This window comes from Thamnophis elegans, chromosome 3 (genome assembly GCF_009769535.1).
Source record: "Thamnophis elegans isolate rThaEle1 chromosome 3, rThaEle1.pri, whole genome shotgun sequence".
Taxonomy (NCBI): Eukaryota; Metazoa; Chordata; class Lepidosauria; order Squamata; family Colubridae; genus Thamnophis; species Thamnophis elegans.
The window spans coordinates 38,393,440-38,418,038 of record NC_045543.1 but is presented as its reverse complement, the minus strand read 5'-3'; the positions used below and the strand labels follow the sequence as shown (position 1 = coordinate 38,418,038).

At 40.3% G+C, this 24,599-nt stretch overlaps 1 protein-coding gene across 1 annotated transcript in view; it reads right to left on the bottom strand.

The window, feature by feature from the left end:
* Positions 1-24,599, bottom strand: part of STXBP5L (syntaxin binding protein 5 like) — an 82,050-nt gene that overhangs the window by 17,766 nt on the left and 39,685 nt on the right. The window contains exons 13-20 of the mRNA XM_032214634.1: positions 24,146-24,213; positions 23,361-23,401; positions 22,333-22,547; positions 17,212-17,378; positions 15,275-15,400; positions 12,551-12,702; positions 8,822-8,890; positions 241-411 (exon numbers count right to left, since the gene is read on the bottom strand). Coding sequence (XP_032070525.1) covers positions 241-411; positions 8,822-8,890; positions 12,551-12,702; positions 15,275-15,400; positions 17,212-17,378; positions 22,333-22,547; positions 23,361-23,401; positions 24,146-24,213 — 1,009 coding nt within the window. The remainder of the gene's footprint in view (positions 1-240; positions 412-8,821; positions 8,891-12,550; positions 12,703-15,274; positions 15,401-17,211; positions 17,379-22,332; positions 22,548-23,360; positions 23,402-24,145; positions 24,214-24,599) is intronic.

The window sequence follows — 24,599 nt, the reverse complement described above, 5'->3', positions numbered from 1 at the left end:
AGTTATGGTCTTGCTATTATCCAGTTAAAAGAAATGTATATTCTATGACCACCTCTTCCTCTCTCAAGGCAATCTGTGATTCTGTTTGTTAGATCAGCTGGACATTAAGCAGGACTTCTCACAGACTTTCAATTTTTAATTCTGTCCATGATTAATTGCTTTAGAGTTAATTCATGAATAGATTGTAATTTTTTTTTTGAAAGATGAAAACAGAAATATCTACAGTAAATGGAAACTCGCCTTCCATTGTGACGGGCAAAGAGATCTCCAGGCAAGCAGCGGACTGTGCTTTCCTAAATGGAGGCTTCCCAGAAACACGACGACTGACTTTGGAAACATCTGCACTGGACAGCCGTTTTCCAGAACTGCAAGTTAGGGAAGTTGGATTTGTACAGTGTCCATTTACAGAATCTGTCATGAGATTACATTAGAATTTTCATTAAGATCAAAAAGAGGTTACCTTTATTGCTGCAGTTATTTGACAATTTCTTCTCAACTTATGCTTTATACACATTTTTTAAATATTGTCATTTAAGAAAATGAACATTTGTCTGTTTATTGTTATTTGTTTTCTATATTCTACCAAAACTAGAAAAGGTAGGCATTATATTGTAGAATTTTACAAAACATTTTATATAATATCTTTTTAATTAAGAAAGAGAACAACTTTATTCAATCTATTGCCAGTAATAAAATCTATATTAATATTTCTCTTTGATGAATACCACATTTTTGTTCAAAATTGAAGATCCAGTGCATTTTTTTATATAGAAGATTTTGTAAATTATATAGGCCCTGCATGCCTGATTCCCTGGTCATTATTTGGTTAGACACACACTACATGGGTCTACCCTTGAAAAATATTCAGAAGCTACAATTGGTACAGAATCATTAACAATCCTGTTGATGGCAGCCCAAACCACAATAATAGGATAAGACCACAGTATGTGATTAATGTTCCAACTCCTGAATTATACTGCATGTCCAATGGATTATAACTTCAACATTTTCTGAGGCACTTAGAAAAGTGAATAAAAACTTCACAGAGGTGATGTCACAGCAGAGCAGGCGAGGGAATGGTGGCTCCACTAGCTTCGCTTGAGTTTCTGTGATGAAGATCCTGTAAAAGGACGAAGTTGAACCTGGAGGGATCAACAGGGGAGAGGGAAAGTTTGGGTGATGGTGAGGAGACAAGCAACCTCCCTACCGGACGAGAGAAACTCCTTGGAATCATCAGAGAAGAAATCGGCGTCCATAGCCGATTCTGAGTTGTGACAGCCGCAAATGAGGGAGAGAATATAACAGCACAACAGTATCGGTGATAACATCTAAAAACAACTAAAATGGTATAAACCTTATTAAAAACTCTTTGAGCTAGAACTTCAAAGCTCTGAATCGAGCTGGAAACAGCTCAAGATAGGCGGTGATAAGGAGAGAAAAGCACACGATTTCCTGTAGCAGTAGAATGGCAGTAGAATGGCTCAGAACAGCTTGAGAACGGAATAAAAGAGTGGAAGAGAGAATCATTGGAGCGATTTGGACAGTAAGTAGAATTGGAGCCAGATGAGACAGTGACAACAGTGAAGACGGTGAGAGAAGCATATTTGGACAATTTGAGTTAAAGTCAGACATAGAAAAAGCAAAGATCGAAGTTCTGATGGAGGAGTAACAGCACCATCTAGTGAAAAGAGAAATAAGAACTGAGTAACAAACCTGGATAAACTGACTGATGCAATCTACTGAAAAATTGACAAGAGTAACTTTGTGATTTCTGAATCGGATTTTTAAAAAAAAAAAAATTTGGAAGAGAATATTGAAAGAAGAAATATAAATGTAAACTGAATCGTGGTGAGATAAAATATTGATGAATTGGACTGAACTATGTTGTATTTGGAAGAGAGAGTATAAATGGTATATAATATATGAACTATTGGTGATATTTTGAAATTATTATCATTATTAACAAATGAAATAATATTATATAAGAATTAAAATTAAGAATTTATTAGTTTAAATATATTGCATATTTTAAGAAAATATTTAAGGGGGGGTGATAGTTTGAACCTATTAAAGTGAGGTTATAAGATTAATCAATTTAAGAGTGTGTTAGTTTAAATATATTGTATACTGTGTGAATGTCAGTTGGTCTTACCTGGACTGCAGGTCTCTAGTTTAATCGAAGGTCAATGGTATAAGAGGAATCTGGTAGGAATGGTAAGGAACAGCAAATGGAACACAAGAACAACAACCAAACCAGTCAAGAACCGAACCGACCTAATACAACAAGAACGCTCAGGTACTTCCGGCGTCAGCGCCCAATTGGGATGGGAAGTGACTCCTCCCATGTGAACCTAGAGACTTGCAGTTCAGGTAAGACCAACTGAAAGTCTCCTAGGTGATCCCGTGGGAGGAGTCTTTGATGGGACATACCAACGCTCGATGTCCCAGGGAGGGAATCGGAAGCCAAGAAAAAAGTCTCCTATTAGGCCAAAAGACTGAGATTAACTGGGAGCCAGGAAGTGAGGCAGAGGGGAGTGGCCTGAATTTAACCTCAGTCTCAAGGTAAATGGGGTCTGAGAATATCCCATCAATGACTCCTCCCACGGGATCACCTAGGAGACTATTGTGTGAACAAAAAATATAGTGTGAATAAAAAAATATAGTAGAATATTGATTAGGATGTAGGTAAGGAATATTAACTTTAGTTTGGTTGTTCTTTAGTTATGTGGTAGATATATGTAGTAATATCTTACATAATATAGATAATATAGATAGTCATACATATTGATTTATATATACAGATTAAGATAGATATTGATTTATTTGCATGAAAATTTTGGTATATAGAAATTAAGTTGTTGGATTGAACTGTATACGGAAGAGGGAAAAGATTGAAAGAGTTGGTAAGAGGGGAGAAGGAGTAGGTGGGGAGAAATATATGATATTGTGGGGGGGAAATTGTACAGAAGATAAAAATGACAAGTACAACAGCGATTAGCAAAATGAATAAGAAGGCAGCATCCAACCCGGCATCCACAACATCCTCACCCTCAAAGCAACAGACAATTGAAAGTGCATTAGGCATTGATAAAGCGAGCTCAGAAACGAATCTCCAATGCATGCAGGAAACGTTAATAATGATACAGGAAACAATGATGAAAACACAAGAAACAATTTCAAAAAATCATGAAGAGATCAGGAAACATCATGAAGAACTCAAAATAGAGATGGGAGAAGTGAAAGATGAGATTAGAAGAATGGATGTTAAAATTGCGAAAATACAAAGCGAGATAACGAAAAATGAACAAAAAATCCAAAAAGTAGAAACAAAGGTTGAACAAACGGAGAAGAAAATAGACAGTAGACCAGAAGCTGACTATGCTAAATAGAGAAGTAGAAGTGAATGATTCTCCAATTCCCCTAACTTGTCCTCAAAATGTAAGACCAGACTAGAAAACCACAGGGTTGCAATGGGGATGAGAGAAAAACAATTTTAATTATGAAAAAAGGTATCTGTTTACATTTATAGATGGAAACCACGAAATATATCCAACATTTTAAAGGCACAATGCCTTTATTTCTAATTTCTAATTTCCAATAACTCTTACCCAAAATATCAAATCATATTGGTTTTAACTATTTATTTTCATAATGCTCCTTGGAGATTGGCCCAACTGTGTACACTTCTCATTTTAAACTGGGTAGACTGGCATTTGAAGCTAGTCCACTCAATACAACATATTGCACTGGAAATTTCCTCTTATTGCAAACTACATGGGCATAATAAAGCCTGGCTACAGTCAGCCCTGTGGAAGGCAGAAAAAATTAAAACTCTGTTCTCCATTTCACGGTCCCTGCTCCAGCATGACCCCTCACATCAACTGTTTGTTTGAAAAAGAGAGATAAATTACTCTTTAAAGCAGAATTATGGGAATAACATTCAGGCAAAGAAAAACTTAATTTTGTCTATTCTTGCAATTCCCAGTAATTATGCCTTTCTATCTTTATAAATGGCTCCAGGAAGATAAAAGTAAGATTAATTTTAGTAAAAAGCTAATACAAATGTCTTGGCACAAAGAATAGATTGCCCTGCTTACATATTTGCATGTCTAGCAATAGCAATAGCACTTAGACTTATATACCGCTTTACAGTGCTTTACAGCCCTCTCTAAGCAGCTTACAGAGTCAGCATATTGCCCCCAACAATCTGGGTCCTCACTTTACCCATCTCGGAAGGATGGAAGGCTGAGTCAACCTTGAGCCTTGTGAGATTCGAACTGCCAAATTGCAGGCAGCCGGCAGTCAGCAGAAGTAGCCTGCAGTACTGCACTCTAACCACTGCGTCACCACGGCTCAGTCTAAGAAAACTTTCAGAAAATAGAGGTCAGAAGTTGACCCCACCCTTTCTATGTCCTGTGCTCTACATCTCTTTTGCCTTTGTCTCATGGTATGTGGGTGACTGACTTCACATGTGTTTCCTTATGAATGATTTGCCTTATTAAACCAGTTTTCGTGTGCGCTCTTTCACATCTCCCTCATTTTAAGTTCTGAAGGACACAGACTGAGGAGACTGGTCAGCAACAACAGGAAGTTTTATTAACAGAACTGGAACAGGCAAAAGACAGCAAACCCCCGTCTGACAGCTATTTATACTTGGAGCTGTCAGATGGGAAACCAATGAGAAACCCTGGTTTCTCCCGCCAGCTGGCAGGCACGTCCTGGCCAATCAGAGGCGACTTACACAGCGCCATCTGCTGGCCAGGACAATACACCCCTTTCCCCTGGACTGAGCACACGTAGTCGCGAAGGTACTCGGGGCGTCTGCGCATGCGCTGCGATCGTCTCATTAAAGGTGTGGCCGCCGCTGAAGGAGGAGCGCTGGGTTCGCCGCTCCGCTGGATTGGCCGCACAAGCAACACTGGAGGGCCCACCCTGGTCAGTGGGCCAGTTTGTAACGGTAAGTGTCCCGGCGAGAATGTGGCGGGCAGCGCGGACTCGGAGGTAGAGTATTTTTGTTGGTTGGGCTGGCAAGTGGCGTTGGTAGGGCCTGTTGTTTCTGGAACTGCCAGATGGTTCATGGGACCCTCCGTAACTCGCCGGCGGAGCTGGTCTACATGCCTCTGCCAATGTCTCCCATCGCCGAGGAGGACCCTGTAGGAACAGGGCCCGGTTATATCTGTAATGATTCCAGGCAGCCACTGCAGGTCGCCTGCAAAATTCTGGGCGAACACCCCCTCACCCACCAGAAAAGCCTGGGGGGGTAGGTTGGGAAAAGGCAGAAGGGGTTTAGTGGGGGTGCAGGCGGTCTAAGATGGTATGGAGTTTCCTGCCCATGAGGAGCTTGGCAGGGGACTTTCCAGATAAGGGGCAGGGGATGGTGTGTTGCGAACGGAGGTAGGTAGAGAGCCGGGTAGACCAGGGCAGTGGAGCCATGCGATTGAGAGCCTCTTTGGTGGAGCGAACAGCGCACTCCGCCAGGCCGTTCCCCGCAGGGTGGAATGGGGCCACAGGGGCATGGTGAATCCCTAAGCTAGACAGATAGTGTGGAAACTCAGTGGATGTGAACTGGGGTCCGTTATCGGAAACCAGAACATCTGGCAGGCCATGGGTGGTAAAAAGGGAACCTAAAACCCGGATGGTGGCCCCAGAGGTTGTGCTCCTCATGGGGAAGAGCTGAACCCACTTGGACCAGGCATCCACAACAATGAAAAGGGTGAGACCATCAAAGGGACCCAGAAAGTCAAGATGAAGTCGGCTCCACGTGGCCTTGGGAAGGTCCCAGTCCCTATGCGGAGTGGCGGGAGGCGCTGGTCGCACATTCTGACAAGCCGAACAGACTTGCACCCAAGCCGTGATGTCCGCATCCATGGAGGGCCACCAGACATAGCCTCGCCCTAGGCTTTTCATGCAGACTATGCCAGGGTGCCCTTCATGGAGGCGGGTGAGGACAGCGTGGTGGAGTGTGCTAGGGATGACCACACAGTTGCCCCATAGCAGGCAGCCCTGGAGAACAGAAAGTTCTGTCCGGCGGCGGAAGTAAGGAAGAAGGGGAGCCTCCGCAGAGCTGGCAGGCCAGCCCCGGCGGACGGCGTCAATGACAGAGGGGATGACCGGGTCGGATAGGGAGGCCTGCGCAATGTCAGAGGCTGACATAGGCAGGTGAAGGTCCTCGATAAGACAGATGGACTCCGTAGGGGCAGGGGCAGTGAGTAAGGTGGGCAAGGGGCAGCGGCTTAAGGCATCCGCATAACCCATATGGCGGCCGGGCTTTTGGACAAGGGTGTAGGAATAGGCCGCCAAGAATTCAGCCCACCGAGACATCCTGAGGGAAATGATAGGAGGGGTAGGCCGGTCGCCCGCAAGGATCCCCAAGAGGGGCTTGTGGTCTGTGAATATAGTAAATGGACGGCCATAGAGGTAATGATGGAACCGCTTCACCCCTGCAACGGCAGCCAGCGCCTCCTTATCCAACTGGCTGTAATTTCGCTCAGTCTTGGATAAGGTGTGGGAGTAGAAGGCAAGGGGAGCCTCCGACCCGTCAGGGTAGGCGTGGCTCAGCACAGCCCCGACACCAAAAGGGGAGGCATCACAGGCAAGGAGCAAGGGAAGGCGTTCATCATATTAGGCCAGGACGGGTGGTGGTGGTTTAGGAGTGTTTGACAGCTGCGAGCGCATGTGTTTCGCAGCTTGTCCAAACCCAGGGAGCGGAGCTGTCCAGCAGCCGGTGGAGCAGCTCCTCAAGAGAGGCCTTATGGGGGATGAAGGCAGAGTAGAAGTTGAGGAGGCCTAAGAAGGCCTGCACCTCAACCTTATTAGTAGGGGTCGGGGCAACTAGAATAGCGTCCACCTTCGAGGGGGCTGGATGAATGCCGGCCTGGTCAATCCAGTAGCCCAGGAAGGGAACGGCAGGGACCCCTAGATGGCATTTAGAGGCCTTTAAGCAGAGGCCAGCGATGTGGAAGTGCTGCAAGACCGTCTGCAGTACTTTGACGAGCCCTGACCTGTCAGCAGCGGCGATCAGGACATCGTCAAAATATGGGGTGAGGCCCGGAACCAGTCTAATCCTAGAAGGGAGGCTAAAGGGCTTTTAACAATCAAGAGGGGAAGGTGAGCCTGGAAATCGCCATAGGAGACAAGGAAATGGTCGCAGCCCAGCAACGTAATGGGGTTCCCCTGATAGTCCCTTAAGCGGCAGTTAGCAGGAGCCAGCTGGTGCTTGCGGCAGTGAGGCAGAAGAGTGCGTAAGGAGTCCCAGGACATAATGGACCTCGCGGAGCCAGTGTCCAACTCCATGGAACAGGGACGGCCTTCCAAGAGGAGGCGGAGGTGGATCTTACCCCGACCCCCCAGAGAGGAAGAAGAGGCCGAGTCAACCAGCCATTCAGGGCACGCGTCGCCAGCGTCCCCGAGGGAGAGGCAATTTTGGCGGCGGCCCGCAAGAGGGGCCAGAGGGCGTTAGGCAGCAGTAGGCAGGCTGGACAGGCGCTGGTCAGGCAGGGCGGATTTGCAGACAGATGCTAAATGGCCCTTCTTGCTGCACTTTTGGCAGACGGCGGCGCAGAAACGGCAAGTAGATCGGGCATGCCGGCCACCGCAGCTAAGGCAGGAACGGCCATCCTTAGGAGAGAGCGACTGAAGGCAGTCGATAGCCAGGTCCAGTTCGGACTGGAACACGTCCGAGGCCTGCTGGCAGTAGGCAGAGGAGGCAGGAATCTGAGGAGCTGATGGCTGAGAGAAATGGCGGAGATCAGGAGTGGACTGGTCAGCCATTTCGTAGGCACGAGCGTCATCCACAGTGATCTTTAGCGTAAGTTCAAAGCGGGAGAGAATGCGGCGATGCAGGTGGACGTCTCTGAGGCCCTATATAAACTGCTCTAGGAGGGCCTCGTCCAGGTCAGAAAATTCACAGTTAATGGCCATAGCCCGTAGGGCAGCCACATAGTGGCTGATGGATTGTACTTCCTTCTGGACACAGCGTCGGAAGAATTGGTGCTGCACGAAACGCGAGGGTGCGGGCTTGTAGTGGGTCTTCAGCCATGAGAGTAGCAGGTCCCATGACATTGAATAGACCGGGGTGGGCGACGAGAGAGCCTGAGCTGTAGCGAACATCTCCGGTCCACAGTAATGGAGGAAAATGCCGCGCTTTCTGTCAATAGACAGATCGGTTAAGTCATGGGCCAACAGAAAACATTCAAAGTGTTCCATGAATGCATCCCATGATTCAGCCTCCGGCCGGAACGACAAAAACACAGTAGCAGCAGCCATGGGAGGCACGCAGTAAGGATCCGGTTCTCCAGTCCTTGTTGCCAGTTTTAAATTCTGAGGGACACAGACTGAGGAGACCGGTTAGCAACAACAGGAACTTTTATTAACAGAACTGGAACAGGCAAAAGACAGCAAACCCCTGTCTGACAGCTATTTATACTTGGAGCTGTCAGACAGGGAACCAATGAGAAACCCCAGTTTCTCCCACCAGCTGGCAAGCATGTCCTGGCCAATCAGAGGCGACTTACACAGCACCATCTGCTGGCCAGGACACAACACCTCAGGAACTAATATAATCCAATTCCCAATAGGTTAGACATGAGCTGATGATTTAGTTCTGTTGGTAGAGGAGGGAATGGGTTTAAAACATTTTGAGAGACATGATGGTAAACAAATCTGCAAGTTTTATACATGAGTCCAAAATGAAAACTATTTCTAAGGAACTATTTGTAATTCATCATATTCTGACTTGATTTCATGTTTCTAAGGCAGCAAGTTCAAATTGAAATTCTGAGATGCTAAATCTAAAGCCAACTAGGCCCCAAATAATAATTACCTGAAGCTGTGGGGGACCTGCACCGCTCCAGCTCCATTGGAAGTGGACCATCCGGTACCTCTGTGACACCTATTATAACATTAAATTAGAATATATTAATAATTATTGCAATCAACATTATATAAGCAGACTTTTCCTCAAGAGACCTCTTTTTGTTCTTTTCCATTCCATTCTGTAGTGAATAAATAAGATGGCTTGATAGACAGAGGGAAGGTCCAGGACCAGGGCAAAAATCAGATAGACAAAATTTGATCCCAAGGCAAGAAAGTGATTTGCAAAAACTTCTCCGTTTCTCACCACCCAATTCACATGAAGATAAAAGAGGAAAAGAAGGAAGCACATTTGGACTTGCAATATTGATGTTGGCCCTATAAGGTAGACCAAAGTAAAAAGCGGACACAATGCAGACCTAAAGCGACTTTTATTAGAACATCTATTACAGAATCTTACAAGTCTGAACATATATATTGACATTTTACTCTGGGCGATCTGCAACTCACAAGAACAGATTTAAGTAGTTATGGAATTGTTCAATTGTATTCTGACAACAAATGCTATTTTGCTATCTGGAATTCAATCACTGGATACAATTCAATGGACTGGGACTATAGAGTAAAATGACATTTTTTGAAATAAATAATAGAAAGCAGCATGCGGAACTCATAAAGGCTTCTTGTCTCTGAGACAGCAGAGGTTGGACTACTGTAGTAATAGATTTTGTCACATACATACTCAGGAAGGAACCTTTTAAATGGAAAAAAAATGCAAGGATTTACTGTTCTATAGAAAAGGTGGAAACAATACTAATATTATTTAGCAGCCTGGTACCAAATTTAATAGATACCTGTACATGGCCAAGATTTCAAGAAACAAAGAACCAGAATATAATTTTACATCCAGGAATGACTTATGTTGAATCATTGAGCTTTGACTGAGGAAAGTGGGAGCATCTCTTCCTCACTGATGAGAAAAGACTGTAACCATTCACAGAATTCTGCAGATCTATCGTTAGGAAATCAATGGGCTTGGAGACTGTTTGCTATTGATAGTGAGAAACCTCTTCTTGATTACTTAGATTAGAACAAGCTAGGCAGTCTCCCAAGGTCTGGTCTTCCATACGGGGCCACTGAGAAGAACAATGGATAGGTTTGGATGAAGATATCACCAATAGGTAGATACCACTTAGGTAGAGTTCTCTTTTTCTGCAAGCTCAGGATTTGCTGTGTCCATGACCTATGCTACTCTCCAAACCTTAAAAAAACTGGATGTAAGCTGAACCTCAATTCAGACAAAATGTAACTATTATTGATTCCAGGGGCTGAAAAAGGAGATATGCCTCTTCTAGATGGAGTTTCTCAGGGCAATCCTATAACATTGGTAGGAAGAAGGGCTTTTCATCAGCTTCAGCTTTGTCATGTGGATCTTTATCTGGAGGAGAGAGATCTGTTTCAATAGTTCATGGATCAGTAACCTCAAGAATAAATTATTGCAATATGCTTTTCATGGGATGTCTCTTGCAGACGGTCCAGACATTGAAGCTAGACTAGGATGTGGCATCATGATGGCAAAGGATAAAGAATCTAAAGTTTCACATTGTTCTCCAGCTGAAACACTTTCAATAGCTGCTAGATGTCTTCCAGGCCCAGTTCAAGAGGGGGTTAAAGTCTGACACTGCATGGACCCCATAAGAACACCGACTCCTCTGCAATCCTCCCTGTACTTCAAGGGCATTATTAAGGCAAGTTTTTGCCACACATATGTTTGCACACTTATTTGCAAAGGTGGATGTTCCAAGGATTTCTGGAACGTTCTGCTCGTTTTCCATTTCAGAGATGTTCCAATGGTTTTCCAGAAGTAAATTCTCCATGATGGTGTTCAAATATATTCCAGATTAGTGTAACATAAAATGGAACCATTAATAGTTCATACACTAAGCCTGCCCTAGTCCATTAGACAAATAGAAATGATAAAAACTCCTAGTTCTTGGGTGAAAAAAAGCTTAGGAAATTTGATGGAATGTTTTACTCAGAGAAACTGGGCAGGGCCAATGTCAAGCCATTACAGAAAATATATCTAAGTCCTAGAAAATTATAAAGTGTGAGAAAGAAACACAACACAGCTGCACCTTGATTATATTAGGTATTAGCTGGATATCTGTGCTTCGCAATGAAACTATGTGATTGGGCAATGCAGGAGAAATCCGATTCACTCTGGTTCAATCCATTGGCTCAGTGGTGGTTAGTGATTGAAACGCATAAGGGAATATCACTCTTGCAACCTTGATTCCTGAATCAGTTCCATAGGTGGAAGGCGTAGATATTTTGGTGAAGTACCGACATTTATTACTGTAAGGAGCCCCAGACCGCTCCTGAGTGAAGGAGTGGAACATCTGCCAGTTTGAACTGAGGTAATAGAATGTGAAGCAACTGGTAGTTGGATCAGAGTTCTTTTCAGGTAGGGAGGGGGAGTAGAACTCCTTAGCATCAGAACATGCTAATTACTGTATAAGAAATACTAATGATCTGATGGGTCATTTCAAAAAAATCCTTTCTTAGCAAGCACTAAAAAGCCAAGAGGAACATACATGCCAAATTTCAAGCTTGTAGGCTTTACGATTCTGGAGATTTCGTGATAATGTGTGAGTGGTATTTGGCTTATATATATATAGATAGACAGACAGACAGACAGATAGATAAGGTGATGTAGAGAAGGTCTTTGACAGATTTCCAATATTCTGTTACTATATCCTAATATTCTGGGTGACTGGTTTCCTAATCTCACCTACCTCAAAGGGCTGACAAGGAAAAAGAGAATCAATTTAAGAACAGCAGGATAAGAGTATACAATGGGCTTCTTTCTCCAGCTAATGGTGCCTCTGCTTCCCTTCTTTCTATGTTTCAGTCCTATTTTAGAACATATAGCAAATGCCATGCAACTATGTGGCAAACAGAAATCATTTTTAAAGATTATTAAAAAAAAATAATCTCTCTTTTGCCAAAATGAAGGAAAAATTAATAGCAGCTTATCCTTATTAGCTGTTGTTTAAGAATGGCTTCCTTTAGTTCTGTAGCATTACAATCTTTTTTTTTTTATGGACAAGTAGAATTGGTATAAGTTCTCCTACTGAGCAGGGGGTTGGACTAGATGACCTACAAGGTCCCTTCCAACTCTGTTATTCTGTATTCTGTAACTGTTCTGTGCCTAGCAGTCACACCTAACATGTTTGAAAAGGCAAACAGTGAGGAAGCGAAGTTTTTATTCTTTCCCTAAATTTTGATAAGTCTCATGAATGTTTATCTGTGTATGTTTGTGTGTTTATGAAACAATATTAGGCTTATCTTGGGAGTATGTGTTTTATGTGGTTCTGTTTCAAAACTGTAATATATCATTTGCTGAATTATGGCTTAGGATGGAAAGACTATACGCATTTAATTTTCTATTGTGGAATCAGAATATAAACCAAGTCTTCATTTTAATCCAGCAAGAGCTATTTTTATTTTTATTAGCAAGATAAGCAAGATTTTAAGCCGTACCCAACCAAATTGTCACAATCATGCAATCTTACTCTTATTAGTATTTAGCTAATCACCTGCTAGAATCTTTCATATAGCCTTGTTCTTTATATATTTTCCTAACTAGTCAACATATATTTTCTAAACACAGACATTTCCAAAATTGCAGAGCATAAAATGAAATGTTATTCAAATTAATTTTCACTGTATTTGCTACCTGCACTAAACTGCTTGCTTCTGCGAGGAGAATGAAGGTGGAGCTGATAGGGATCACTCGATCCGTAGAGGTCAAAGCTTCCTATGCTCAGCAGTTTAGTCTTCTGCATAAAATCTACGACAACCAGACCACTGCAGTTTCCAAATGCAACTCTGTGAAAAGAAATGTGGTTTAAGTATTTTGGAGTTATCTCTTCCAAGTACTGAAACTGGACTAGGTTTCAAACAAAGAAGCATGTGATGGACCTGTGGGTGCTGGGACAGAGACTTTAATTTTCTTTTGGGTGGGGAAAACCGGGAAGCTTTCAAATTCAGGTTTTCCCAGATGTGCCAATATTACATCTCTAATAAAATGGAATTTTGAGGAATGCCTAGCCTCGGAATCTTCCTTTGTTGGGGGTATTACTTAGAACCTTGACACATATAAGATAATCCTTAATTTTTATTTTTCTTCATTGATTGTTTTTTATCATGCACATTATATTTTATTGTTCTTATACTATGAACCTCAGAGAAATTTGGAGTCAAATGGCATCTAAATCAAATTAATTAAATATAGCTCATTTTAAGAACCAGATCAGATGATAGATCATTCACCTTTGCTTTCATGACAGACACTGAAAAGGGAGCCCTGCTTGTCAAGAAGAGCTGGCTTAAGTCGTGGGTGGATGACGCATAGCCCACAGATGTCATATAGTTCTAGAATGTAATATTTAATGCTCTGAGACCAGGCCACTGACATTTGTCAGTGATATGATCAAATTTTGGCATTAGCAGATATGGTCACTTTTTTTGTAAATATCCTTATAAGGATGGGAATGAGAACAATTTGGCTCTGAAAGATTTCCCTCTTGCACATTCGGTTCTAAAATTCCCAAAATAAACCAAAGAAGAAGTCCATGTTTCTTTGGGTTATATCTTTTCATTACTGGAGGAAAGTTGGAAGTTTAAAATGTCTTTCCAAGCAGGTTATTCGGGCAGTTACCAATCTCTTCTTGATAGGAGGTACACATACTTAAGGTTTTATGGGCCACCCTTCAGGTCTGCTTTCTGTACAACCAGAAAGAAATAAAGACAGTTGCTGGTTCATGAAGGAAAACATTGTACACTTTAAGAGCACATCAAGAGCAATCTAAATGCCACAAAAAAAATAAGACATTTTGTCGTAACCAGATGGTAAAAACAGGTTAATTTGGAAAAAGATAAAATATTGGATGCTCCAGCCACATGAGTTTATATGAGTCAATCTCAAATGGACTCCTTGGAATAGTGGGCAACATCTGGCATAAAGTAAGGAAAGATAATTTCTGTTTTTCAGGAACAATGAATCTTCCCGATTCTTCCACATTTACGTATATGAGAACCTATTTATCCTCTTCTGCACCATAGCTAAGAGAAGATGGAAATTACTTGGGCCTAATACAGAAATGTCACAATGATGTCTAATAGTGGCAATTCAGAGGGAGTTTGGGGAAGAAAAATCCAGCAATATGGGAACTCCATAAGCACCACCCACCTCAATATTATGCCCTAGAGGTAAGCATCCCTATTCACCACTGCAACCCAAAAAAGTAGGGGCATTAAGTGTAAATTAAAGCCGGGCTGGACCACAACCAGCCTTAGATCTGTGGCACCATCTTGGTCCTGCCCACTTAGGCATGCACATAGGAGGAAGTGAGTACTCACGGAGGTCTACATCAGCCCACTCCAGCCACTTCCCCCCCAGGTCAACCACAAGCCTGATGCAGCCCTCAATGAAATTGAGTCTGACACCCCTGGACTAGAACACTGGTCCCTAATTTTTCCAACTCTGCGGACTGGCAGTAGCAGCAGCAGGCAGGGAGAGGGAATGGTTTCAGATGTGTACCCGCTGCTTGCACAAATGGAGCTTTGCACGCTTGCTCAACTGCCGCTTGGATGGCCCGGTTCCCAATGGACCCCGGCCTCATACCAGGACACTGACTAAGGATTCGGGACCTCTGGCCTAGAAGACTTGTGAGATCCTTTCCAACCTTATGATTCTATAGTCTATGAATGTCTGTGGAGATTCTCAGTAATCCATGTCATAGTTGTCTCAAGGGTGCTTTTTTCAAAAGGCAACTGAACTGTTTTTCCCCTGTGGAGGAGGAGGGGGGGCAGGATGGTGAGGGTGATGGAAGGACGAAGGATTCATATTTTATGAATATATGTGTCTCAAAATACCTGTTTTTTGTTCATAGGTATGCCAACAATTTCGAGATTATGAAAATTTTGTATTGATCCCTGATGGGGTAAAAGTAATTTATGATGGGTGACCCCAATGGAAAAATTAGTGAAAATCCATGCCTTGATTTGAACTACTCAGCTGTAACAGTTTTTAGAATGCTAACATTTCTTCCTCTATGGTTTGACAGCTTCAGCTTGAGTTTTATGAAAAACGCAAGAACATCCGTGAGGATGTGCTATCTTTGATTCTTATGGCCTATTTTTTTGCAAATGGTTGTTTTCGTAGTACTTTCATTTGAATCTTACATAAGGGATCTGCATCTTGGTCCCATCTTTTCTGCCATTTTCCTCAAACCAACAAAAGGAGATAAACTATTAGAAATAATTTGCTTTCCTCACACTGGAACAGATTCTATTACTGGTTCCAGGCAGACCTCCACTCTAAAGATGACTCAGATTTCCCACTTCCCAGCCAGTCAGACTGACCCAACCCACATGAAGATATAACGGGATAACTTACAATCCATAGGCTGAATTCACTGCTAGGCTGGTTATTTGTTGAGGATGCTCACCATCTACACACATCAATTGAATAACAAGTTCTGCTTGATAACCAGGGGGCATTCTTATAGCATGAGTCTTCACACTAAGAAGAAGAGGCAAAACAATTATCAAAATGATCTGATTACCCAATTGGAAATCCCTTGCACTGATAAAAAAAATTAATGCAAGAAAATATAGTCAAAACACTACTGTGTAATTTCTAAGGAGAAGAGCAGGTGACAATCATTGAGTGTGTATAAATGTGTAAATAGTATTGATTGACACTTTCTTCCTCTCAACTGCTTGCATGATCCCAATTGTTTCCAATATTATCTTATTTGAAAAACAAATCAGTGTTATATCTAATAGTAGGTCTTTTTGATTCTTGAAGCAAAGGTAATTAAAATTTTGTGATGCTTTTTCATCCAAAGCAAGAATGCAATTTTACCATAACTCCCTGATTAGAAATGTTAAAGAGCTATTGGAATAAACCTAGCTCACCCTTCCATTGTGGAACAAAGCAAGATTAAACTTCTTCTATCTCCCTATTTTTTATCATCATCTGACATTTCATGGTGTTGAACTGAAGAGCAGGACACTCTTCACTTGGTAAAAATTAGAATAATTATTTAATGCTGCTCATGGTGGCTTAACTGCATGGCACTAAATACAGGTAAAGAAATTCAGTTTTCTCAATAAAATTCAGTCATTGGAATGGAGGAATAATAGTCTTTTATTGCTATAAAGTGTAATGTTTTATTAATACAGGGCCTAAAAATATAACATGACAAAATTCTGTGACTATAAGAGAGGATGCTAAATTGTCTCCTGTCTCTAGCCTTATCCCATTCTGGAGCTATCCCAATTTTGTTAGCTTCATTTCATTTCTCTAAACTATCCAAATTATTTGGAAATTTTGTTTCTGTTTTCTGAAGATTAGTTATTCTCCTTATTTTATATACTAAATATTTTATAAGCATCCTCTTGGCCATCTTGTTCATGTTATTTATATGGCCATCAAGGGATATTTGGATATTGGATACCATGGGGTTAGCCAACAACCAACCCCATGGTATCCAACAGTGCTACTGATAACTACACAGTTTATATGCCAGCTACAAATTAATATAATAATCATCTAACCCATTTCTAACTAATTTGGCAATCAGAATGTCATGAATTCTACAATTCTGGAAAACATCAGTGCTGAAATCTAATTTGGGCTCCCGTCCAGAGTAACGGGCCATGCATTTCTTCTTCAGAAATTGAGAAGCTGAGCTTCATCAGTATGTGAGAATCTAGCATAAGTGAGAAACCATCAAAGTCTTCTTAGGAGGAGGAAGTAGAACTGATGGAGTAAGATTGGTTTGGAGAACACAGATTGCCATTCTTCTTTCCTCCCTCAACTCAAGCATTCTTTTACTTTTGGGACATTCAGCATTCAAACACCTTCTACTCTGATATTCACTGTCAACATAACATTAGTTCTCAGGGGAACCTTTGATCCTCATGAGGAAGTAACTTCAAACAATAGGCTTAGGGACTTAGCTGTAACAAATATGGAGAGGTGTGCCATTCTAGATGTGATAGGAATCTATTGCAGTACATGGTTATTGGTAGCTACTAAATCAGCTGTGCTGAGTTCAATCTCAAATGAGAGGAATGATTTCTACAGTCTTTCTTAATAAAGAAATAGTACAATGGTGAGCAACTACACTTATTTGAACTATCTGTAACAATTTCTTAGTACAAGAACAGAAAATAATTCATGAGATACTATTTATACAAAGGTATCAATATGCATGATACTTTACAATCTTAGCAGAAAAGATATAAATGTTGAAGAAATTTTGTTAGAAATGCTGAAAAAGAACAGAGAACAAAAAACAATTTAAATCAGTCTACATTCTTTACCTGAGAAATGGACCACAATCCATTGTCCGCTCAGATGGAGTATTGCAATTGTCTGAGAGGTCTTTTAAAGTTGAAAAATCGGAACAGGCATCGGCAAATGGAGTCATAATTTCTGCTTCAGGACTAATGGTATCTTCTATCTCACTCTGGAGCTGTATTTCTAAGGACTTTTAAAAAAATTAAAATTCAGATTAGATTTAGAAATATAGTTAAGAGATTCAATGTTGTGAAGCCAATCTGCTTTCGCAGTATTCCAGAATTTCAGCTACATGCCAGGAAACTGCAAACTTCCCAAACCAGGCTAAGTATGAAGGAACCCATTAAAATTATGACTGTCAATTGTAAAGCAGAATTGAAAAACAAAGCAGAGGAAGAAGGTATCCTAACGTGTCTTCTTACTGTACCATATTAGTTTTGTGGTCTAGATTCCTGAAAACAGAAACAAAGAATATATTTTTCTGGTCTCATCTAAACATGAAGGTGATTCCAGCTCCTTATAGAGATTTTTATGACTAATAGGAACCTAGACATTAAGGAAGAGTAAATACTTTCCCAGAATTTGTTTCCTTTGTATAAAATATTTTATTCAATTTTCACATTCCATTTGCAATCATTTATATACAGGGTATTTACTATAAGAAAAGAAAAAAAAAGAAAAAGGGAATAAAACGAACAAATAAAAAGGAAACACAACTCATCATTCACAACCCCACCTAACCCTTGCATCCTCCATACACCCCATCTACCCCCTCCAACTTTCCTTTCTCCCTCTAACACTCCCCTCCTACTTCCCTTTCCCCTCAAACCTTCCTTCTCCCCTTACTCCCCAGACACCCTCCCCTTACTCCTTACATTCCCCTTACTCCTTCCTTACTCCTCCCTCTTCCTTCCCTCTACCTCCCTCCTTGGTGTATGCCTTTATTCGAGTATTGTTTGATCTGATAAAAGTAAAGTAAACCAAGGAAAATAATAATAATAATAATAATAATAAAAAAAAGAACCACCGTATATAAATACATTCTTGTTCTTATTAAAACTATATTAACACCCCCCCACCCCACCCCCCACAATCCCCATCCCTAATCCTCCCGACTTCCCAGGGCCCACACCTGGCACTACCTTCTATCTAAAATATCTTGTATACATATGGATTAAAAAATAAAAGTAATATATCAAAAAAAAAAAAAAGAAAAGCAGAGAAAGAAAAAAAAAAAAAAGGAAAAAAAGAAAAGAGAAAAGAGAAAAAAGAAAAAAAAGAAACCACTCTTTGTGTTGATCTCAGCCCCCCATCTTTATCTATGCTTAAATAGTATAAATCATTCTATCTATATTTTATTCTCATCTCTTACTTCTTTGCTATTTACCCCGACCTTCTGTAGGCTCTCCCGTTCCCTTCCTAAACCTCATGATCCCTTCCAATAAGATTTAAGCAACGTGGTTCATGCCATATATTCAAATATAACTTTACAGACAAGTAATCAAACTTTCCCTTCTAGTAAAATTTAAACAACGTAAGTGATCTTTCTTTACCCCTTTTTCAAACAGTAATTCAAAATAATCTAACCAGATTTCCCCTTCTTAGTAAAGTTAAGCAGCGTAGATCAGATATTACTTTACACAGGAATCAATTTCTATCTTAAGATAATTCCAACCGACTTCCCCTTCTAATAGAATTTAAATAACTTAGTTCATTCCACATGTATTTTACCCTCATCCCCCACTTGTCTGATATTTACCACTATCAAATTTATACTACCATTTGTTTAAAATATAACTCAGAGCGATTTGTAGCATAAATCATTCCACATATTCCAATAATACTTTCAGCAAGAGTCAGTTAACCTTCTATTTTAAGGTAGTCGCTTCTAACAAAGTTTAAACAACATAAATCATTCCGCATTCTTTTTACAGTTATCTTAAGATAATCCCAAGCGGCTTCCTATTCTAATAAGCTTTAAACAACATAAATTTTGCCCTCTTCCCTTGCTTGTCTGGTATTTACCTCAAATAACGTAGTTCATTCCACATGCATTTTACCCTCATCTCTTGCTTGTCTAATATTTACCACTATCAAATTTATACTAGCGTTTATTTGAAATGTAACTCAAAACTATTACAACCAACTTTCCCTTCAAATAAAAGTTAAATAGCATGGATCATATTCAAATAATACTTTCAGCAGGAGTCAGTTAACCTTCTATTTTAAAATAGTCCCATCTAACAAAGTTTAAACAACATAAATCATTCCGCATTCTTTTAACCACTATCAAATTTATGCTAACGTTACTTTAGAATCTAGCTCAAAGTAGTTTCACCCAGCTTTCCCTTCTGATAAAAATTAGTCCACTTTTTCTACCGGAGAGAGGTCTCAAACCCCCATTCAGTCCTCAACTTTAGGAAGTCTTTTGAAGTATCTAAATTCTCGATCTGCGTTCTTCTGCTTCTCCGAGGGAGGAGGGGCTACCCCCTCCATCTTGCAGCCGCATGGCCAGCCGTTTGCTTTCTCCTTCCGCTTGTCTCTCCTCTCTTCCAAGCGCATCAGGAAGTCCCGCCTTCAGAATCCTACAATAGAAATCTTGAGCCTCTGAAACAGAGTTAAGACGAAATCTTTGATTCTCAAATGTAACCGTGATGCCGGCAGGGGCCTCCCATCTGTATCGAATCTGTTGACTCCTAAGCTCTTTAGTTAAAAAGGTGTAGTCCCTTCTTGCTTTCAACATCTGGGAAGGTATATCTTTGAAGACAATCACGTCCTGGTCATCAACTCGGAGACTGTTATTATGAAACTTTTGCACAATCGCGTTTCTAGATTCTTTTGTAGAGAAATGTATAATTATATCCCTCGGGAGCTGTCGCTGTTCCGCTATCAATGAGTTCTGGCGATAGATTTTCCGAATCTGCCAATCAAAGTTAAGTCCCGGGCTTCCCAGCGCATGGCTGAAGGCTTCAGCAAAGGTCTGTTTCAAATTCTCTTGCTCCTTTTCACGGAATCCTCTGACTCTTATTGAAAATGCCTTCCTATCAAAATTTAGCATCATAAGCTGTTCTTCGTTATTTCTAATTTTTTCTTGTAAAATTTGAATATTGGTAGTCAAATCAAAATTAGCCTTCTCCAGACTTTCCAATTTGTTCTCTATTTCAGCAGAGTAATCCGACAGGGCAGACACGGCTGCAAACGTATTCGCCTTCATTTGATTAACTTTAGATTTTAGATCATCATAAAGTTGCAATACAAATTCCTTAAGTTCTTGCTTAAAGGCATCAAAGATTTTAAAGAGATATTCCTGTGTTAAAACTTCTCCAGTAGAGGGCGTAGGAGACAAAGGCTGTATTTCCAAAAAAGATTCTTTAAATTCTTTAGACACATTTGTAGCAAGACGCTTCTTTGATCTGGGTGCCATAATAAATAAACAAGTAAGCAGCGCTTCGCTCCCCTCTATTTCCAAAGAAAAAGAGTTTATTTTGTTAAGGAGCGGTCTGCAGGAAGATAAGCCCGGCTAAGTACATCCAGTAATCATCCACGGAGAGAAATCGCCATTTTGAAGTCTATTTAAACAAAGAAGTCTTTAAGACGAATGGTGCTGGTATTTAAGATAGTAATAAAAGCATAAATCTCACAGGGGTGGTACCCTCCCGTATCAAATCTAGCTTGAAAAAAACTTTGTTTTGTCCTGGGGGGGGCTAGCCTGTCTGGGGCTGCCAAAAAAAAAAAAGGCAGCTGAGAAGAACTGGCCGGAGATAAAAGCTCCGCTTCGGCTGGATCTAATCTCTTCCACAGCCAAAAAAAGAAAAAGGCTGTGGCTTACGAATAGACCCTAGTCTACGGAGCTACCCTCCCTGCCCCTTTCTTAGCCAAAAAGGGGTGCTATCTATGATCTTATTTAGATATACAGACCAGATCTCTGAGGAGCTCGGTGGAGCCCTCCTCGGCAACAGGCCACGCCCCCAGGAAGTGAATTTGTTTCCTAACCTATCTTATGATGATGTGGAATGAAGACCTGCAATGTAGACTTGCAATTTTCTGCAAACATATGTAAGTAGTGAATTAAACAATGCTGTGGCCTCCTACTGACAGTGCCTGGAGGCTGTTAGGGGATGGATGGGGAGCAACCGGTTGACACTGAACTCTGGGAAGACCGAGTGGTTCTGAGTTTGGGGTTCTTTGGTCCATGGTTATATAAATTTTCTAAATCAATTATAAGTCTCAATAGACCATTAAAAGTGTGAGCTGTGATACCCAAGGCATCCCTTCCCCTTTCAATGGCTTAGACTCTAAAACCTGTTTAGTTCCTTTAGACATGTTGGGACCAAGATGGCAGGCTAGGACTTGGGCTGATTTGAAGGACTGCTGGGTCTCCCTGTGGAGAAAGGCATAGGCTGTCAAACCTCCAACTTTTTCTGGAGCTGTTTGTGAGGAACTCCAAAGGACCACTGAGAAGTAATTGAAATAAAGAAAATTCATAAACTACAAATTCAAAACTGCAAATTCTCTTGATTTAAAAGCATGGGTTATGAGGAGGAAAAATGGTTAGAAGTTCTTCTGAGACCAATAGAAGAGAATGTTTGAAGCTCGAGGGATGAACTGTGGGATCCTTAGTGCTCTCTGAGCTTGGTAGTTTTCTTGCACATATATCCTCCTATGCCTGCACCAGCAGTAATGACGCTACTTATTTTGATAACGAAACATATACAAGAAAACCACCAAGCTCAGAGAGCACCAAGGACTACACAGTTCTTCCGAGAGAAAGATCCAGAAGAATAAAAACTGTTGTCAGAATGGGAGCATTCAATAAAATGCTTTGTTTTAACAGACTCAGATTGTAGTTGAAAAATATCATTTTTGTAACATCAAAATAATCTGCTGGTTCAAAAAAGTAGGTTCTGACATTCTTCCAATGCAAGTGACCCTCAAAAGTATGCTTATTACAGCTTCCTTTGAATGTTTAAAATATATAGGAAAGCCATAATAGCTAGCTGCAAATCCAAATGTGTTATTTTCAACTGTAACAACTGCATGGTAAACATAGCCATGTTTATTGGTAACTATAATTGATTAAAGGAAAAATTTTGATATATTCATGTAAGCAAATCAGTGTATAAGGAACACTCATACAAACTTACCGATATTTCAGTATTAACTTCATGTTTGCTGAATCTATAAACAATAACATATGCAGAGACACCTGCTATGCAAAATATTCTACTTTCAGGACACCAGTTCATTAACTGGATTGCATAAGGATCCTCTTCTGTCATATCTGCTGATGGCTTGCCTTGCAACTTCCGTTTTTCAAATATTTTTGAAGTTTTTAACTTGTACAGCATTTGCAGTGTGACTAGAAAAAATTGAAATGATCTATTATATTACTTTGATGTTAAAAGGGAAAGTGGAAATAAATTGTATTGTTACAATCTGTATTTTCTATTATCTTCACTGTTTTGGGATTTTTACTACTTGGGGCCCTCTGATTGAAAGTACAGGCACACTGTCTAAAGCCCTGGTACTTAGTGCTTGCCCCAAAAAAGCTTAAAAAGAGAAGGACAAAGTTCAGTGCTAAACACCCTGTACTGTCAAAAGAACACTGAACCTTCCCTTGATTTTTTCAGATATTATATAAGCAGCAATCTGTTTCTGATGGGCAGCAGATGAATTGAGCAACAGGAAAAGGGAAAGAGATTCCTTATGACTTAAGGGGCTTCATTTTGTGCAGCAACACCCTGATTTAAATGGAAGGACAGACTACATTATACTGTATGTATCGTACTCCAGTCTTCTTTCAATCATTTCAATTGTTCATTAATCATTTGAATACACAATTAAACAGAAGTGGAAGCATCTTAATGATCAATTGCAGAATCAGAAAAAAAGATCACACGAGGACCAAACCATACTAGAAATCTAACCAGTGTTAAGATTTCTTGTGTCTTTGCAGGCATACTATTTGGACCCTTACTCATTCCTACTCATTCATACTCTGTTGCGATTTTTCTCTTTCAAACAATATTTTAAAATTTGTCAGAAATTCATTACACTGTGACTGTACCAATTTCAGATATTTTGAGTAACAGATTCAATAACTGCAATCAATTCACTCCTTTTCAAATATGCAACATGGATTTATAATGCAGAAATAAATTTAAAAACTTACTGGCAGAAGCATCCCAAAATTTTACTGATCCATCTGCATGACTTAAAAGAATATAGTAAAGGCCAATTAAAACAAGACATAATAACATTATAATCACCATATACTTCTATCAAGACTGAACTAGGTTTCAATTCCTGTGATATAAGAGCACAGGTGACAAATCTCAATTGCCATCTATAGTCACTGGGGACACTTGAACTTCTCAGCAGCGGTTTTCTTCTTTGACTGCCTGTCAGAATCATGAAGGAAGTCCTAGTTTTGTCAAGGAATGAAGGGTATCAGGACTTAATTAATGTGTATGCGCTTCATTTATCTTCTCTGTAGTTTCTCATAAGATGGATGAGAGACACTAGAAGTGGCTGCATAACTCATCTGAAATGTACTGTGGAAGAGAGATTTCTTACACTAACTAAAATTAAATAGAAGTCTGATAAAGAACAGCCAGGACAACCATCCACTCTCAGCTTTTCCTTACAAAGGATTAAGGGAACAGCAATCCTATTAATAGCTAAGTCACTCAATTCTCTGTTGGAAAATCACTTATATTTCAAAAGCAAATTGGAAATTGGCTGTCTAGATATTAGTTTGTTTATTAACTGGACTTTTCAGTCACGCCTTTTGATTTGGAGTAAAATTTTAGTTTTTTACTTTTACTTTTATATTTGATGTTATTCACCTTAAAGACACACGATAAAGAAAGATGGAGTAAAATTTTAAGCAACAAGCAACAAACCTACAACTATTTGCAACAGTCAGTATCTTATAAAAGCACTTTCCTTACTTACCCTGTAATAATAATCTCAGGATATGTTTGTGATCCTAGGTTCCATACTCCGCCAGTGATAGGCCACTCCTAAAAAAAAAATTTATTTATCTATCATCTATCTATCTATCATCTATCTATCTATCTATCTATCTATCTATCTATCTATCTATCTATCTATCACTGCATTAGTAGGTTCAATGACAATGTAATATTCACAAATTATCTTTTGTATTTACATACACAAAAGCTTAACAAAAACACTTAATAGCTAATTACTAGGCTATGTTTTTTATTATATTTAACCATGGTGGTTCCCTCCCCCTCTTTTGGTGTATGAATAAAATAGAGTAAAATAGAGCTTACGGAATCTGATCCAATATTAAGAAACCTGGAATTTCATCTGTGTGATTGTATGTATGTATGTATGTATGTATGTATGTATGTATGTATGTATGTATATGTATATATATATG